Here is a 16,984-nt window from a genome sequence, read left to right as displayed (position 1 = left end):
GAGTTTTCCATTGCATAACTATTAATTATGTGTATTGATGATGGGGTTTTGGGTTAATTTAGGAATGTGCATGGGAGAGTTATGGTTAATTGATCTTTGAGTGTGAAACTAGGGTGTTAGCCAAGCCGAGCCCCAAGGGGGAACATTAATCCATAATATTTGGTGCTTATCCCTTTGTGTTCATCGTAGATTAAGAGACCCGATGGCCTACATGTATGAATTGAAGTCTTATATCCTAATTCTCTTTGCATATGCATAATTGATAGTATCACACAATGCATTGTGTATGGTTGTGTGTGTTTGCAATGATACTTTGAGTATGAGAACCGAGTAGCCATCGGGACGGATTAGAGACTAGGTTTTTAATTAATTGTTTTAAATCCAATTCGTGCTTACTTTGATTACAAAATCGCTCATGCTACCGAGTCATTCGGGTCATTTCATTTACTTGCTTTTATTTGATATTCATTGTGTTTATTAGTGTTTGCTAGTCATTTGTATATCATTCACTTCAAATTTGCATTGCTTTCTCGTGGATCGATACCGGACTTACCGGTTTATTACTTGACGATACCCTACACTTGGGGTAAGTACACACACACACTTTGGTGTCGGTCACTTACTCTTGCGAATTATTGAGGTATTTGTGCTGTGAATATTTCGGATCCAGTCTAGTACTATATCCGAGACCTGGGTGATCCTGTTATACAAGAAGATCAATTCCACCGATGGATCTCTTGTTATTCGACTTTCTCTATTTTCTTACATTGATATCAGAGTTTTAGGGTTTACATTGGTACCAATGTTAGAAAAAATAGAGAAGGCCAAATAACAAGAGATCCATCGACGGAATTGATCTTCTTGTATAACAGCATCGCCCAGGTCTCGGATATGGTACTAGACTATATCTGAAATATCAACAGCACAAATACGTCAATAATTCGCAATAGACTATATCTGAAATATCAACAGCACAAATACGTCAATAATTCGCAATAGTAAGCTTCTGTATCACCAACCAAGATGTAAGAGAAGAGAAAAATATTAAGAGGAGTAGTCCACTTTTGGTGTATTTTTTTCTATCTCTCTACACCCCTTATTTATAGTGTAGAGATTGAGAGTCCTACTAGAACTCGAGTTCTAGTTTATTTAGAACTGAGTCTCCAATATCTAAATGCTTTGTCACGTGTGTACAAGAAATATATTGATCATTGTATATTATGGGTCTCACGCTGTCACATGTCAGATGTCATTTCTTATATAAACAATTACACATCATTGAATTTTACTTATTTTTAATTTTTTTTTCATAGTCCTGCTTTAAGATTTTTTCATAATTGTGAAGACATCTTCTTTCAACAATCAAACTAACTTTTTTTGGGTTTAGATTTTGTCAATCTCCAAACCCAAAGCAAATCATGCATAGGAGAAATGCAGTGAGCTTCTACTATCTGAGTTTTTCATGGGTGTAAGCTGTGCAATGCATCACCATGGACAAGCCTCACCATGGACAAGCCTCACCAAAGCCCAAGCCACATTTAACTCAATGGTATCTTACTGAAGAAAAAATAAGAAAAAGTTCCACCAAAAAACTAGGTTACAGCTTCAAAGAACAGACCTTGAGGTTGTAAGTGCCCTCTTTGGCACATGGTAAGAACATCGGTTCAGCCAACAACAACCTAGGCATCAAGCGCAAATTGTAACAGAAGAAAAGAGGCACATAAAAGACAGCAGGATGCACTACTACAAAAGGTTTACTTACCTTGACAGTCTTGTCGTCATACATGATCCACTTTTCATGCTCGTGATCAGACAAAATTAAATAAATAAAGAAGACCTTTATTTTCAAGCATAAAAAGATGAAGACCTTTATTTTGGCTTGAAAATGGAAATAATTAGAATTTTCTTCCCCTGAAACATCATGGGACGGTCTGTATTTTGACACCTTATGGATCAATTTCTAGTAGACACGTGAGAAAGCGTATAGATATTGGAGACTGAGTTCTAAACAAACTAGAACTTTCTAGTAGGACTCTTAATCTCTCCACTATAAATTATAAATAGAGGGTGTAGAGAGATAGAAAGAGATACACCAAAAATTGACTACTATGAATCTTTTTCTTCTCTTACGAATATTCTAATCTTGGTGATACGGAAACTTACTCTTAACTTACTCTTACGAATTATTGAGGTATTTGTGATGTGACTCTTGCGAAATATTGAGGTATTTGTGCTGTGAATATTTCGGATAGAGTCTAATACCATATCCGAGACCTAGGCGATCCTGTTATACAAGAAGATCAATTCCGTCGGTGGATCTCTTGTTATTCGGATTTCTCTATTTTCTAACATTGGTATACAATAGTCAACAAATCTCTAGTAGACACATGACAAAGGCGAGAAGATTTTGAATTAATGTTTGTTCATTTTATGAAAAAAAATTGATGGTGGTAGTTGTCTTACTTATTGGATGATAATGGTCCCGGTTCCTTGGCCAGGTATAGCCTAGAGAAAATGCTTTCAACATTGAGTACAATTGCGGAGAAGGGGATGGGAAGGCTTGAACCCGAAACTTCCATGAAATACCATGAGTACGATTTGAGCTACTCATGGTTCTCATAGGCTAGTGACTCGGGCATAACAAAGACACAAGAAACCATGATGTATCATATGATCTTGCACATTGCTTTAACAAGACATTAAGTGTGAGGAAACCCTTCAAGCCAAAAAAAAAATAAAACCCATTGCCATCAAAGAAGCAACAGAAATATCCTTAACAATACATCAAATAAACATCCGGCTATAAAGAAGCAGCATCCGGCGTATTTCATGAATTCTACGACGTCCTGAACTTTCAGCAGTACATCGGGCATCACTAACGATTTCATCCCCCAAGCTAAGAGCAGCCTGATAACAAAAGGAAAAATGTGTGGGTTACAAATAAATAAAAACTGCCCTTGATAAATCCATAAATAATTATACAAGGCATTGTACCTGTGAGACACCCAAAAATAAGTTTATAAAACCACCTCCCATGGCTTGATTTGAAGCACCAATGCTTCCAATACGTACCTTAGTAAAAAAAAAAAAAAACAAAAGAACAGTGACTATTGGAGAAAATGAAGAACATTGGCATGTAGAAAGATACAATACCTTGAGTTACATCAATGGTGTTGGATGTGTCCTCAATTTGGTAGTCCAATTGACTTGAGTCCTATAAGAAAAACATAACAAAAAAAATCCCCCGACTATTACCAAAGTAGCAAGTCAAATCACATTTTGTACCAGATTTTTTCACCGATAAATTTAATGAAAAATAAAAAATAAAAAAACAATTTTGTACCAGATTTGTATCAACATCTTGTGTTGGTGTTACTTCAGCTCATTGGAGAAGATGTTGGTGGTGGAGCTAGAACCAATAACTCGGTTTGTTGACATATTCTTTACAGCATCTTCAATCCATTTCATGACACTACCATAATTATCATCATTATCTGCTGCCAAGTCTGCCACTTTTGTGAATAAGTTACACAGATTATCGTATCGTCGTTGTTCACTTGTGATGATCCACCCCTCATAATTGATTTTTACCCGAGTATGACATCTCCTCACATCTTTTCTCCATCGCCTGAAAACATAATGAGATGGAAGTAGAGACTGACCATTACGGATTAACACGGTGATTGCATGTCTGCACAGGATGCCTCTAAACTCAAACCTAAAACAAGTACACCTTACTTCAGAACTGCAGTCATCGAAGTATACATTGAAGGCTACTTTTTTCATTCCATCCTCTCCAAAGACAACATCTTCATCTAGAACATATTGTGAAACATTCGCACTCTTCGCAACTGATTTGATCCCGCAATACATCATTCCAGTCAACTCAGTTTGAAACTCCTTAAACTTTGCCGTAGTGTACAAACTTTGAATTTGTTTCTCCATTTCATAAAAAGTTGCACATGGAACTTGCTTGTGAAAGGAGTCGAAATCAGCTTGATATTCCTTCTCCACGTTGTTCCTCAATGCATTATCATATTGCTCCACAAATTGTTTCAAAGTTGTCTTGGAGTTGACATATCCATCAAAAAATGCGTGCATGCTCTCACTTCTTTGGGTTGTAGACATTCCAGCCCAAAAGTATTTTTTCACAAATATTGGAACCCACATATCTCTCTCCTCATACAATGAGGTCAACCAAACATTTTCTTCCAATTGATATTTTTGAATCATCATCTTCTAACCATCTTCAAACTCAACTATGCTTTGTGAATCATATACAACATTTTTGAATGCATAAGATATGGGTTCATATTGTTTGTAGGAACACAGCTTTTCAGGCACCTTCTTCAACATAGACCATAAACACAACCGATGCATACTTCCAGGAAACACAACTGCAATTGCATTCTTCAAAGCTCTGTCTTGGTCCGTGATGATTCCACTAGGAGCAACACCAGACATACACGCAAGCCAAGTTCTAAATAACCAAATGAAGGTCTCTGTGTCTTTATTGGAAATGAGCCCGCATCCAAACAGTATTGATTGACCGTGGTGATTAATACCAACAAAAGGAGCAAATGGCATGTCATATTTACTAGTGAGATATGTTGTATCAAAAGTAATAACATCGCCAAATTCTCGATAAGCTGCCCTACTCCGTGGATCTGCCCAAAAAATATTTTTTAGGCATCCCTTCTCATCCCAATCAATCATCGAAAAAAAACTTTCATTTTGAGACTGCATCTTTAGAAAATAACTCTGAATCGCATCAGCATCCCCTTCACCAAGTCGCATACGCCTAACTTTCGCAATAAGGTTTTGAGTATCCTTTTCCAAAAAAGGTAAATTCCCATGCCCATTGGCTCCAATCACTTGTGCATTATGACTTTTATTTGATCTAATCTCTGTTGTGTCATCTATCTCAAGTTGTCTCTTCACATGTGAGCTACTATACCGATTACCATAAAAAAATCTTGATTTATTGGGAATCAATACGTGGTTGTGGTCGTCCTGAAACATGGTAATTTCCCACTTTTCACCTGCAGATAGACGAGCTCTTAGCCTAGCCTTACATTCATTCTTCGAATGCGGACGATGACTTAAAACATTCTTCGACCGGCTAATTAGCTTATCTGATCTTCCACAAGTAAAAGTTATATATCTGACAACCCCATCTTTGCCCTTATTCGTTGTTCTTCGCTTGACAGAAAATCCCTTATGTTGTCCATAGTTCTTGTAAAATTCGAACATTTCATCTGCACTTGGAAACAACATTCCAGTCATTGGTACCTCTGATACATCGGCCACAATGTCTGTTGGACCTTCAATGTTATCATCTGAACTGTCATTATTCCCAACTTCAATAACCTCATTATCCCCCACCATATTTTCACTGAAATTCATGTTAAAAGAGCAAAGTCACCGACAAATTAGTTTCATCACACTAATTGACACAAATGGGAGAAAAATTTAACTTGCAGATCAATTGACTGAATTTTCATTTAGGTGATGGACAGAAGACGGAATATCCTGGGCAAGCAATTTCCAACTTCATGATATTGAATGATACATCTATGGGATTCTACCTGCTTAGATTGTATGGTTATGAAGTTGGAAAACAAAACAGCGGCAGTTGGGCATATTATGTATTATCTTATAATGGTGATTAAAATTAGGTTTTGGTTTATATATGTGAGAGATGTATTTGGGCATTCAACGAAATGACCATTGTTCACAGGGGAAAACAAAACAGAGGCCAAAATAGGCCAAAAGAAGAGCCGAACTTGCGCACCAGAGGCAGTTGGCTATCTGACATGAAGGAGGATACTCCTTGACCACCAAACACCACTTTGAACTCATATTGCATCCAATTGAAAGAAGAAAAAAAAAATACCCAAAGAGATTCAAGCTCAGAGATGCAAAATCCATGGAAGAATCAAAGAAAATAATAAAAAAAAAAGAAAAGAAAACGTGCCTCTCCTGCAATCGATCCAGTGTCTGGCGTGCGAACAAGAGAAGAGGAACTCAGAGCTGGGATGGTGGTTCGTCGAATTCGTGCCCTAGCAAGCGTGGGAAGAAGAGAAGAGGGACCGTTGCGAAGGAGAGAATGTGGAATTGGTTCATGAAATTCGTGTGATCTTGCCCTAAGCAATCGTACGATTACGAAGAAGAGATGGGGATGAGGGGGCTGCAATCTGCATTGCAGCAATATCTTAAAAATTGTTCTAATCGTCACCATTCATTTCATCCATCCAACGGTGTTAAATTAACAAGGGTTTGCGAGTCAGCAGCCACATAGAGTTGGGATGAGTTTCCATACATTGGATTAGTATTGTATTCATTATTCCATGTTCTAGCGATGCGTTTTGATGCTTGGTGCACATAATATCATTTTATCTTTTCATATAGGAATTCTTATCTGTTCTGTTGTAAATGTTACCAGATCTCTGTCTGAATTTTGTCTTGTGCTGTTATTCCTGGTTTTCAATTAGATAAATCAGTGCCAGAAAAGCTTATTTTTGCTTGGGTAAAAAATTGATACACCAAACTGGCTTCGACTACGATGACGCCAGTTTTTCATGCACTGCTGAAATGCTCACCCTGTAAATGGTCTTCCCTGGCTTGCAATATATATACATACATACATATATATATATATATACACATACATATATATATATATACATATATATATATATATACACATACATATATAAGACTAAATATATGTTTACAATATATATGTTTACAGCCGAGCCACCTCTCGTTGGTTAGAGGCAAGACTAAATATAAGAATCTCACGGCATTAAGTGTAACTGTTTGAACAGAAACCTGGTCACTGAACATTGGATATACATGCTATGGAAACATATTACATCACTTCACATACACACACAAACCAAACCAATACATACCGTTCTTAAAAGATGAAGGTGGAGACCATAATCAACAACAGCAAAGGAAAACTAAGTCATCAATTCTTTGACGGCGTCGCCATCAATTTTACTCTCTTTTTTCTCACTATACAAACTAAAACGGAGAAAACGACCCTGGCTTGTAGTACGTAATAATATATATATACAGAATGAGCATACCCTGCTTTAGGATTCTAGCCGGGAACATAGTAATCCATCTTGTCCACGGGTAGATTCAGAACTGATGTTTCCACCTATTCAACCAGAAAACATAAAAGGCCAGGCAAGTGTTAAATCTGTTTTATTGGAACAAATCTAAAAATCACAGAAAACTGTCGGCAAATTAGTACTATTAGTCTGACATGTTCTCTCATAATTTTAGCCAAACTATAAGTTCAGCATCTTGAACACTTGCACTTGCCAAGAGGCATAGTTTAAATATGGAATGGAATGAACTCGGATTAAACAGGTACCTCTTCAAATGGAACAAAGACAAAAGGTGCTAGACCTTTCTTATGTGATACTGCAGGGACATCTGGATTATGTGTCTCATCTTCCTGCCACTGTTCTACGATACCGAGGATGTCCTCTTCATGGGTATTAAATTCATTATCCGTAACCCCACTTGTAACAAGAGAGCATAAATCCAACCGATTGTTAGCCCCAGTTGTTGTGCCTCTTAACCTACAACAGGAGGTAGTGCAGAAAAGTGACTCCTGACAGAAATGCCCATCTATAAAGCTTAATATGAAAAACATATAGTTGACAGGTTCACGTCCAAAATCTTTTCTCAATGCAGCACCAATAAAATGCACACCTCGAAAAGGAGTTCTTAGACGAATTTATAACGAGGTAAAACATGCAAGTGAGTTCGCTATTACTGTTAAATTCATTAGTAACCACAATTTCCATCTTGCTCACATTTCAACACTCGGCATAAGATGAGTTGCGCTAAAGAAAAATTAATTACCACACAGCATGCACTGTGGGAGTCATGCAGTTACTGCACCTAAGGAATGCAAGTTTCTCATCCTTAAAACATAATTGTTTTATTGATAAAGTAATTAGAGACAATCATCAAACTTTCCTTCTGGACCTAGAAAAAGAATTGATCTGACAATCATCTAAGCCAGTATAATACCTCAAGCGAATTCTCAACACAGTAGGGCGCCTGCCTGGATACAGCACAGCAGCTTCAACCTGCAATGCGTGACATATAGACGGTTAACTTTAACAATTGAGATGTAATAAAAACGAAATCTTGTTACAAAGGATTTAGTTGAATCCAACACTAGAGTTGGTGAAAATTGACAATAGCACAAAAGTTTCCAAGAATTGGAAAATGGCAAAGTAAGCTAACCTGGTCATCTGACAATGTGTAATGGCCCCTAAAAACACCATCTCCTTTAGGTGCACGAAAGTTCATGCATTTCACTACTTCCTTGACCTTTTGAGATGAATTCTATGATGGCAGATTAAATAGGAAAACAGTTACAACAGAATACAGAGAGAAATCTGTTTTGTATAACTAACAAGGACTATGGTTATGCGCTTAGTCGAGAGATGATCACCTTGTAAAGAAATTTTCCAGAAGGAAAAAATCGCAAGTAACGGTAATAGCAGACCTGAAAAAGGTGACAAAAAAAAACACAATATGATAGTAAACGGCACAAGGATACAAAGAGAACTGGGAAAAAGAGTATCTTAAAAGGTTAGATGAAATGAATATCTTAGTTTTCCCTTGGAATCCCTACAAATTCTGTGTTGACGTTGCCAGAACTGTCTCATGAGTCATGAATTAATATTTTGAAACAAGTAACAGTGAAACTGCTTCAAAATCTGAGTTTCGACGTGTCCAATTCACATTATCAGCTAATGCTGCTATTCTTGGAGTTGTGCACAACTTCAAATTGAGTTTTGGCAATAAAGCATCTAATTAGACAGAACCCACATTGAACAATTAAAGGTTTGGCCTTCAATACCACACGAACTGATATTTCCTTGGCATGCCTTCAACAACATATAGATGAACCACAAACTTTAAAAGGGGAATTTAGAGAGAGCAAAAAAGATCAAAAGTAGACAACAACATTGTAGAGTCATACCAGATGAACCGGATTTGTGACCCTCCACTCTGCAACTCCAACACGAATGTATGTGTTCCTACTCACATATAGGCCTGAAACATGGACATAAACAAATCTCATGGGTCTACCATAACTTATAAAATTGACATAAAAGATAGATTATGCTCACACAAACATGCATCCAAATTAAAAATCAAGGAAAAAAAATCTGAATTGGAGGTACTTAAAAAACATGCAAAGTACATATACCAGTATACGGGAATGAAACTTAATCTAAGTTTGCTGTTTGTTGAACGTAATTGCTATGCATCATTACTACTGGAAACAACAATAGACATAGAACCTCCTTTAACTTTAAAAAACGATATTTTCCTTATTTTTTCTTCTTTCTTGTGTGAGTTTGTCTATTTCATATGCAGATGCGCAAATAAAAACACACCTCCTGCACAGCTCTCTCATGGCTAGCAACTTTCAGCAAGGACATCTATGTCATCAGCTGTGAAAGTATGCTATGCAATGCACATTGAAAGAGAGGCACAACTAGTAGACAGATAGCAGAAAGGGAATGAAACAGATAGAATAGGAAAAAGGAAGAGGGTACAAGTTATAACTATACCACCTGTACTGCAATGCGAGTAGAGTAGAAAAGATAACAATGATTTGTATCAGGAAAGGTTGGACAAACAACACCTAGAGGTTAGCAAGCATGCATCATAATAAGAAAAGGAAATCTCAAAGAGAGGGGGACTTCTTTCACTATTAAATATATTGAAGATCAAAATCATATAGTTCCACAATGCAAAAGTCCAAAAAAAGATTAAATATCACCAGACGTTTAAGAAACAAGTCTCTCTCTGTTTTTTTTTGGTAAGTAACAAACAAGTCCAAAGTAAGAAACTCCGTTCTCAAATATTAAACAAGAAAATGCAAATAAAATCATCCTACCATCTGTACGTATTCTTGGTCTTAAAAGCCACATTTTCCTCCATGAAGCTTCATATTTTGATTGCACAATCTTATAGTTTTCCACCACTTCAGAGAGCTTCATAAAAGGGGCCCATATTTAGATTCAGATTATTTAAATGTGCAGGAAAAGAAGAGCTTCACAACCAGAGAGCACTTACCTGCCAAGCCTTTAAGCAAGCATTGCGCCAAAATACAGGGTTCCGAATTGTATATTTCCATTTTCGACAAACACAGGCGGCCTTTCCTAAATCATATGGACCCATTCGTGCAAAGACCTACGAAAAAAAAAATCAATTATGGCTCTTCATGTGGTTGATGTCCACAAACATGATTTCACTAATTCATATGATCTGTAGAATCTCATATAATCTTAATGTAAATTTTGTTAAGAACTTATCATTTATTTACATTTTCAAAAATTTAAGATGCGAATCACATTACAAATCCCAATAGAGTGAACACTAATAAAACTTTGATGAGCCCCATCTAAAGCATGGAACTAAAATCTAACGTCAAACCTAGACATTATGTCATAGCAATCCACAAAGATGATTTAGAACACTGTAGTTCGTCTATTATCAGTGACATGACTATATGCTTAAATGCAACAAGAAACAGGTTAAAAGATAATCACAAATCAAATCTAAATTGTTGTTGCAATGGGAGTATAACAATAGGAAACTTGAACAATGACATCTTATCAACTCCAACAATATCCCAGTATTATAAAATAATAATATATTCATAATAATTAAACCACATAAAAGTTGGCCTTCACATTCAATACCTCAAAGAGCAACTCATCTGGCAGATAACGATGAATGAGCGCAGGATCAACAAATTGCTTTCTAATTCCAAATGGCGTGACAGGCCTAACATTAATTCCATAAAGATCTGAAACATAAAATCTTGAAACAATAAGAAATCATAAAAGCTGCATGGACATAGAGAGCAATGCATAAACGAAAAGTTCAATTATTGGGAAAAAATTACAATTAGGTATTACCAAGCCACGGCCTCTGAGTGAATAAGTACTGTGACGTCTTAAGCCTTAAAGCTGACTCGAGCTCTGCAGGAATTGCTAATGCAAAATCTGGTAACAAAGGAACCCAAAGAAACAAGAGAAAAAACTAGATTGAGTTTCTACAAACCTTAAAACATAAACTCAAACGACAGACCAAAGTATGCGTAATTGCTAATGGCTATGTAAAACAAGGAAAAACTTTTCTTTCAATGACAATAAATGGAATGGAGATAGAGATGCAATTATTCACGTCTAGATCCACAAATCAAAATGAATGTAAATATCCAAAATTCAATTAAAGTTTCATAAAGCTCAGCATAAAATACGAACCAATTTTCAACTCAATTTCACGCGAATCTCTTACAAATTCAACCAAACAACGCAGAATTATTGCAAATTTTGATGTAAAATCAAAACAGAGATCCCATATTCCCTAAGAAACAGTCTAGTTCATCAGAATGTCATAATCACAGTGTCGTTAACATCGGAAGAGAATATCAAAAGAGAGAGATTGAAGATTGAAGAGCACAAGCAATAGAATCCGTAAATGGTAGAACTGTTACCTGATGAAGTCATGGAAACGCAAAGATGGGGTCTCGGCCTCGTAGAAGCTTCTCCGACCTTCCCTCAATTTTCTTGGGAAAAAAAAAACGAGGGACAGAACAGAACCGAACAGAAGAAAGAAATGAGAGAGAGGAGGAATTGCAATTAAAACGCGATAATTACCAAACGCCGACTGTGAACGCCGTTTAGTTGAAAGCCATGGCCTTGACTGGACTTAGGGTACGGTGGTCCCCTCGTAATTGTAACCACAATTCACAAGATTCAATGACGTTATGCTGTTATGGTAAAGTTCCAGGTGGGAAAAGCCCAGCCCAAATAGAGCAAATACTGGCCCATTTACATAACGGGCTTTTCTCGCAAATTACACACTCCATGTTGTGGATTTGTGAAAGGTTGGATCTTATTTAAGAGACGCAAGAACTTTCTTTAGCTCAAATGAAATGGCCAAGCCCACTCAGCTCAAGTCAGGCCCATTTTGGTAAATTCAAGGCCTTTCAAGTCAGGCCCATTTGGGTACACTAAGGAAGCAGGACCATAATTTCTATAAATACAAGTAATTTCAATCAAAAAAGTTACAAGAACAATGAATTCATACACATAGCTACTGTCAGTATCAGCCACCCCATTACAAGATTAAGACCAAAAAAAAATAAAAATTACACACGTTGTTTATGTTGCAATGATGTCTTTTTGGTAATTGATGTGATTATTATACATTAATATTTATATATATATATATATATATATTTCTCAATTTCCTACCATTAGAAGATAATGATGTACCCTAAAATTTCAAAAGTTCCATAATGAACTGCCAAGTAATCACACATGCTTGCTTTTGCTTTGTTTTTGGTCACATCTTGTGGTACAAATTAAAGAGAGAGTCGTGTTAGATAATAGTTAATTAATCAACATGGGGGGCACTAATCAATATATGTAACTTAACAATTGAATCATTCATCTCTCATCTAATTTCGCAATCCCTGCTTTACAATTTCCATAATAAGAAGAGCACAAAAACATATGTATTGATTTATTCAAATCAAAAAAAAAAAGAAATTTTTGAAAATTTTTTTCCCTACTACAACACATAATCGCTTCAAGCGTCTGGAAATCCTAATCAAACAGATCACCATAAATACCAAAATAAAATAAGAAGAAAAAGAAAACAAAATTTTGATACCACTGGTCGTTGAGCTTAATTTTGTATTTCGTACAAACTCATATATCTTTGTGTGGGAAGGGAAGATTCAGAAGATCCCAGAAACCAATAGATGAGTCTCTGCTTCGCATCTCTTCTCTCTGCCTTAGTGTCTTAGCTGTTGAATTATCAATTAGACAATTATCATCATCATTAGTTTTGTCATTCATTTTTTGGGTTTACTTATTCAGTTGAGCTAATACTTTATTAATGTATTGTCAGATGCCTATTATGTGATTAATTTTTTATTAAAAATAAGGGAGACATGTATTGAGTGACCCATTTTATTTAGTTCATATATATAATTTATCGCTAATTTTTTTAAAAGGGGGCAGCTATCAAAGGCAAATCCCAAGGGTTTCACTGGGACTTGGGTCCCCAGTGAAATCATGTAAAACTCATTGTATGTATTGGACAAAATGTATCAAGCCCCCAATGAAAAAATATATCAAGCCCCATTAGAAATGTACCATACCATAGGCCCATAAGAACAATGTACAAGGCATGACTCTTGAGCGTAAACTGGAGACATACATTGCACATGTATGAACAGATGACATATTTAGTTAGGTTAAGGGGATTAGTGATCTTTCAGTGCAAACAAAGAAACATATATATTTTTGTTTTGTGTATCGAATTTTGAAATTAGAATTGATTTTTCCTTATAGCAACAACAAGTGTTGAAAGATACTTTTTCAGGAATGAACATTGTCAAGGCAGATTTGTGCCATCATATGAGTTAACAATTTTTGAATGATTGTCTTGTACGTTTCAAAGAAAAAGAATTGCTTGAAACTATTACTAATGATATTGTAGCAGAGCGTTTTTCAATGTATAAAAACTCGTAGAGAACAATTGTGAAAAGTAAAGATGTAATATTTTATTGTTTGAAACTATTATTAGCGATCATCATTGTGTCCCTGAACCCCTATTATTTAATTATGCTCTCAATAAATCTAAATCCTAGATCCGCCATTGGCGGCTGCCCCCTTGAGTGTCCTAATGGGCGTTGTTAATCTCATATAGTCAATAAAAACTATAATTAAAGTTTATCAAAAGTCATTAAGCACCACTTCGTTATTGATATGCGAATAAACTCACACAAAAAAAAAAGAGAGAGAGAGAGAGAAGAAAATCATTATTTTCATTCATTTTTGCTACGCCTTGTCCAAAAGTTCATTTGTGGTAGCCACATAGGTGCTCGTCTAGAAAGCTAGCTTTAATATGATGGTCACAACTCACAAGACACGTTTTCTCAATGGAAAATGTGGATATTGAAAGGGTTCTATTAATAGATGAAGAATTGAGCTTTGACTGACCCCTATACATGCCTTGGTTGACTTGTGCGTCATTGTGACCCTTGTCATATAGCCATTAAAATAATATCACGAGACATGGCTAGCCTTTACATGTTGCTAGCTATAACTTGCAAAAAGCTTTAATATTTGTCTTTGAAATTAAATGTGTAAAGGGCCCCATTTCTCCCAATTCCTTGTTCAAGTTGAGTTGAAACAACTAAGGAATGTACAATGACCTCTCTTTGTAATGCCATCACAGCGGATGAAAAACTACCCAAATCCCTAATTTCCTGGTGAGAATGGAACCTTGGACCTCAAGGTCCTAAACAGACAACATACAATGACCTCTTTGTAAGGCCACCACAACGTTTGAAAAACTACCAAAATCTCAAACTCCCTAGTGAGAATGGAACCTTGGACCTCAAGGTCCTAGACAGACAACCTACAACGACCTCTTTGTGAGGCGGTCCTAGACATACAACGATCTCTTTGTGAGGCGGTCCTAGACAGACAACATACAATGACCTCTTTGTGAGGCCACCACAGCGGATGAAAAACTAACCAAATCCCAAACTCCCTAGTGAGAATGGAACCTTGGACCTCAAGGTCCTAGACAGACAACATACAATGACCTCTTTGTAAGGCCACCACAGCGGATGAAAAACTATCCAAATCTCAAACTCCCTAGTGAGAATGGAACCTTGGACCTCAAGGTCCTAGACAGACAACCTACAATGACCTCTTTGTAAGGCCACCACAACGGATGGAAAACTACCCAAATCCCCAAACTCCCTGGTGAGAATGGAACCTTGGACCTAAAGGTACTGGACAGATAACCTGACCAACAAGACTACCTCTCATTCTCTGTCAAATGTGTTGTAATAGAAACAACATTCTACAACAATACGCAACTTGAATTATAAAAATAAAAAAATTAAAAAAAAAACCCTCAAATTCTAAGTAGTCTTTATCTACTTCTATTTGAGTTTTGATTTTATTCATTTGTGTCTCGTTTTAATTCAAACACCAAACTTACACGCTATTGGTTCATCCAATGAGTGGTGCTCATGGCTTCGACATAACCCATCAACCACTCTCTGTTTTTTTTTCAACTTTTTTTTACTAAACATTATTGTTCTTGATAAAAAAAATAAATAACACAAAGCGATAAATGGTTTACAGTTTACACTAGAAGAAAACACGTTCCTTGCGACGAAAGGCGGAATTACATTGACTTTCTGCCATCAAAGTTAAAAAAAAAAAAAAAAATATTTCATTTACTAAAGTCGTCTCAAATTTGAGCATGAAATGCCTGAATAACGACGGAATTTTATTCGTTTGCGATGGAATAAAAGCAATTTCTTGTAGTGTTAGTCTCACGAGAGACCTACATCCACTGTATAAACTTTTATACTAAACTTTCTCCATTTACGTGCATAAATTACAAAATACTTTAATCCTCTCTTTATGGAGGAATAACAAATTCAATCTCCTAAATAATTTCTAACAAACGAGATAGATGAGATATAAATTCAAATATATTCTTTGTACTGTTTTTTTTTTTTTTTTTTAATCTCTAGTAGCCTCTCTCAACCTTAAGGTAGATTATGATTAATGGTATGGGAGCGAGGACTAAGCCTCAGCAAGTATCGAACCGAATGATAAGTCGAGCCTTTGAAACATGATAGGCTAAGAGTAATCACAATGATAAAATTTTACTGAGCAAACAAAAATCTCATCTTTATTACACAAAAAATCCAATTAATGGGCTGAAACAATAACCCAGTGGGTTGAGTGGAACAAGCAAGAATAGGCCAATACATCTTTTTCTTTTTTTTTCTTTACACTCTTCCGTCTTTTTTTAACATTTTTTTCCGTCGAATGAGATAAATTGTACGAAAAAGATAAATGTCCCAGCAACTGCGGTCATAGTGACCCCAGTTGCTGAGGTATATGGACAAAAATTAAAAGTGTATGTGATGAGCTCCACATGCACTTTTAATGCTGTACATACACCTCAACAATCGATATCCCAATTGCTGTGATATCTAGCATTGTTGTCAATTGTGTTTCCAAATAAATACTCAAAAGAAATTCTAACCAAATATAAACTAAACATAAATGATACTGTGTAAATAATAACCACTACAAAACTAACGAGATATGATTCGGCTGACAATCGACTTGGTTAGACATATGTGTGTTTAAATTTTGATTCCAATAAGAAACATATTTCTCAGTGATATTTAAAAATAAAAATAAAAATAACCGCTACAAATTGTAGGGACGTAAACAATCTGAGAAAGTCCGGAAATGATTCGTTAAACCCCTTGGAACTTACATTCTTGATTGCTTTGAAAACAATTAGAGGAAGTTGATGGTTGGCGGAAGGTGGTGGTGGTGTGTACCCAACTTACAGAAAAATATATCCCTCTGATACCCTAATAGAAATATAAGTATAATAATGATTAATAAAAGATAGAAAAAGATAAATTGGTTTAGTCTAATAGAGATCCACATCCAATGTAAATCCCTTTAAGCTATATTTTCATTATGTGTCTGTTTGGGCGTACTGTGAACTGCTGTGAGGTCTAAAATTGTGTTGCTGTGAGGTCTAAAACTGTGGTGTTGTGAGGTTAGTTCAAACGCAAAGTTGTTTGGCGCGTCACTTTTAAAACTGTGATGCGGTGCTGTGATGTGTGTTTGGCATATCTAAATTACGATTATATTAGATGACTAATAATATTGATATAAAATCACTTAACGTTTATATTGTACATTAATCTAAAATAAAATAATTGACTTAATTTGATTACGTGGGACAATTCAACATATATTGTAAGCTTTTGGCGATGCTGTGAGGTGAGGTGAGGTGCTGCGAGGTAAAAAGCTGTGATGTTGTGAGGTGAGTTCTGCTAACAAAAAGT

The 16,984-nt window shown here is 35.9% G+C and overlaps 3 protein-coding genes across 4 annotated transcripts; all 3 read right to left on the bottom strand.

Annotated features, from left to right (window-relative positions):
* Nucleotides 1-2,645: 2,645 nt before the first annotated feature.
* LOC119980101 (protein FAR1-RELATED SEQUENCE 5-like) lies at nucleotides 2,646-6,132 on the bottom strand. Of its 2 annotated transcripts, XM_038822761.1 has the most exons (6): nucleotides 6,075-6,132; nucleotides 5,983-6,044; nucleotides 3,344-5,395; nucleotides 3,154-3,214; nucleotides 2,995-3,072; nucleotides 2,646-2,907 (listed from the first exon to the last, which is right to left on the bottom strand). In XM_038822761.1, the coding sequence occupies exon 3, from the start codon at nucleotides 5,386-5,388 to the stop codon at nucleotides 4,240-4,242; it is 1,149 nt and encodes a 382-aa protein (XP_038678689.1). In that variant the 5' UTR covers nucleotides 5,389-5,395; nucleotides 5,983-6,044; nucleotides 6,075-6,132; the 3' UTR covers nucleotides 2,646-2,907; nucleotides 2,995-3,072; nucleotides 3,154-3,214; nucleotides 3,344-4,239. The 2 variants fall into 2 exon arrangements, with proteins under 2 accessions (XP_038678689.1, XP_038678690.1); XM_038822762.1 differs by having other exon boundaries at nucleotides 5,978-6,111.
* LOC119979886 (protein FAR-RED IMPAIRED RESPONSE 1-like) lies at nucleotides 3,373-4,128 on the bottom strand. Its single transcript, XM_038822506.1, has one exon. It carries the CDS (start codon nucleotides 4,126-4,128, stop codon nucleotides 3,373-3,375), a length of 756 nt encoding a protein of 251 aa, XP_038678434.1.
* A 658-nt stretch (nucleotides 6,133-6,790) lies between the features above and the next one.
* Nucleotides 6,791-11,719, bottom strand: LOC120016087 (F-box protein 7). The gene is made up of 11 exons (XM_038868680.1): nucleotides 11,558-11,719; nucleotides 10,977-11,063; nucleotides 10,758-10,864; nucleotides 10,129-10,245; nucleotides 9,950-10,046; nucleotides 9,023-9,096; nucleotides 8,489-8,542; nucleotides 8,278-8,379; nucleotides 8,059-8,117; nucleotides 7,391-7,601; nucleotides 6,791-7,171 (listed from the first exon to the last, which is right to left on the bottom strand). The coding sequence occupies exons 1-11, from the start codon at nucleotides 11,568-11,570 to the stop codon at nucleotides 7,112-7,114; spliced, it is 981 nt and encodes a 326-aa protein (XP_038724608.1). The 5' UTR covers nucleotides 11,571-11,719; the 3' UTR covers nucleotides 6,791-7,111.
* Nucleotides 11,720-16,984: the final 5,265 nt, after the last annotated feature.

This window comes from Tripterygium wilfordii, chromosome 15, assembly GCF_013401445.1.
Source record: "Tripterygium wilfordii isolate XIE 37 chromosome 15, ASM1340144v1, whole genome shotgun sequence".
NCBI lineage: Eukaryota > Viridiplantae > Streptophyta > Magnoliopsida > Celastrales > Celastraceae > Tripterygium > Tripterygium wilfordii.
This window is presented reverse-complemented; position numbering and strand designations above follow the sequence as displayed.

Bases quoted from the DNA above. Each gene is read 5' to 3' on its own strand.
- LOC120016087 (XM_038868680.1), bottom strand. The intron at 8,543-9,022 runs GTATGACTCTAC...CACCTTTTTCAG, and splicing joins TCACAAATCCGGTTCATCTG to GTCTGCTATTACCGTTACTT. The intron at 7,172-7,390 runs GTACCTGTTTAA...CTGGTTGAATAG, and splicing joins TCTTTGTTCCATTTGAAGAG to GTGGAAACATCAGTTCTGAA.
- LOC119980101 (XM_038822761.1), bottom strand. From the start codon at position 5,388: ATGGTGGGGGATAATGAGGTTATTGAAGTTGGGAATAATGACAGTTCA.
- LOC119979886 (XM_038822506.1), bottom strand. From the start codon at position 4,128: ATGTCTACAACCCAAAGAAGTGAGAGCATGCACGCATTTTTTGATGGA.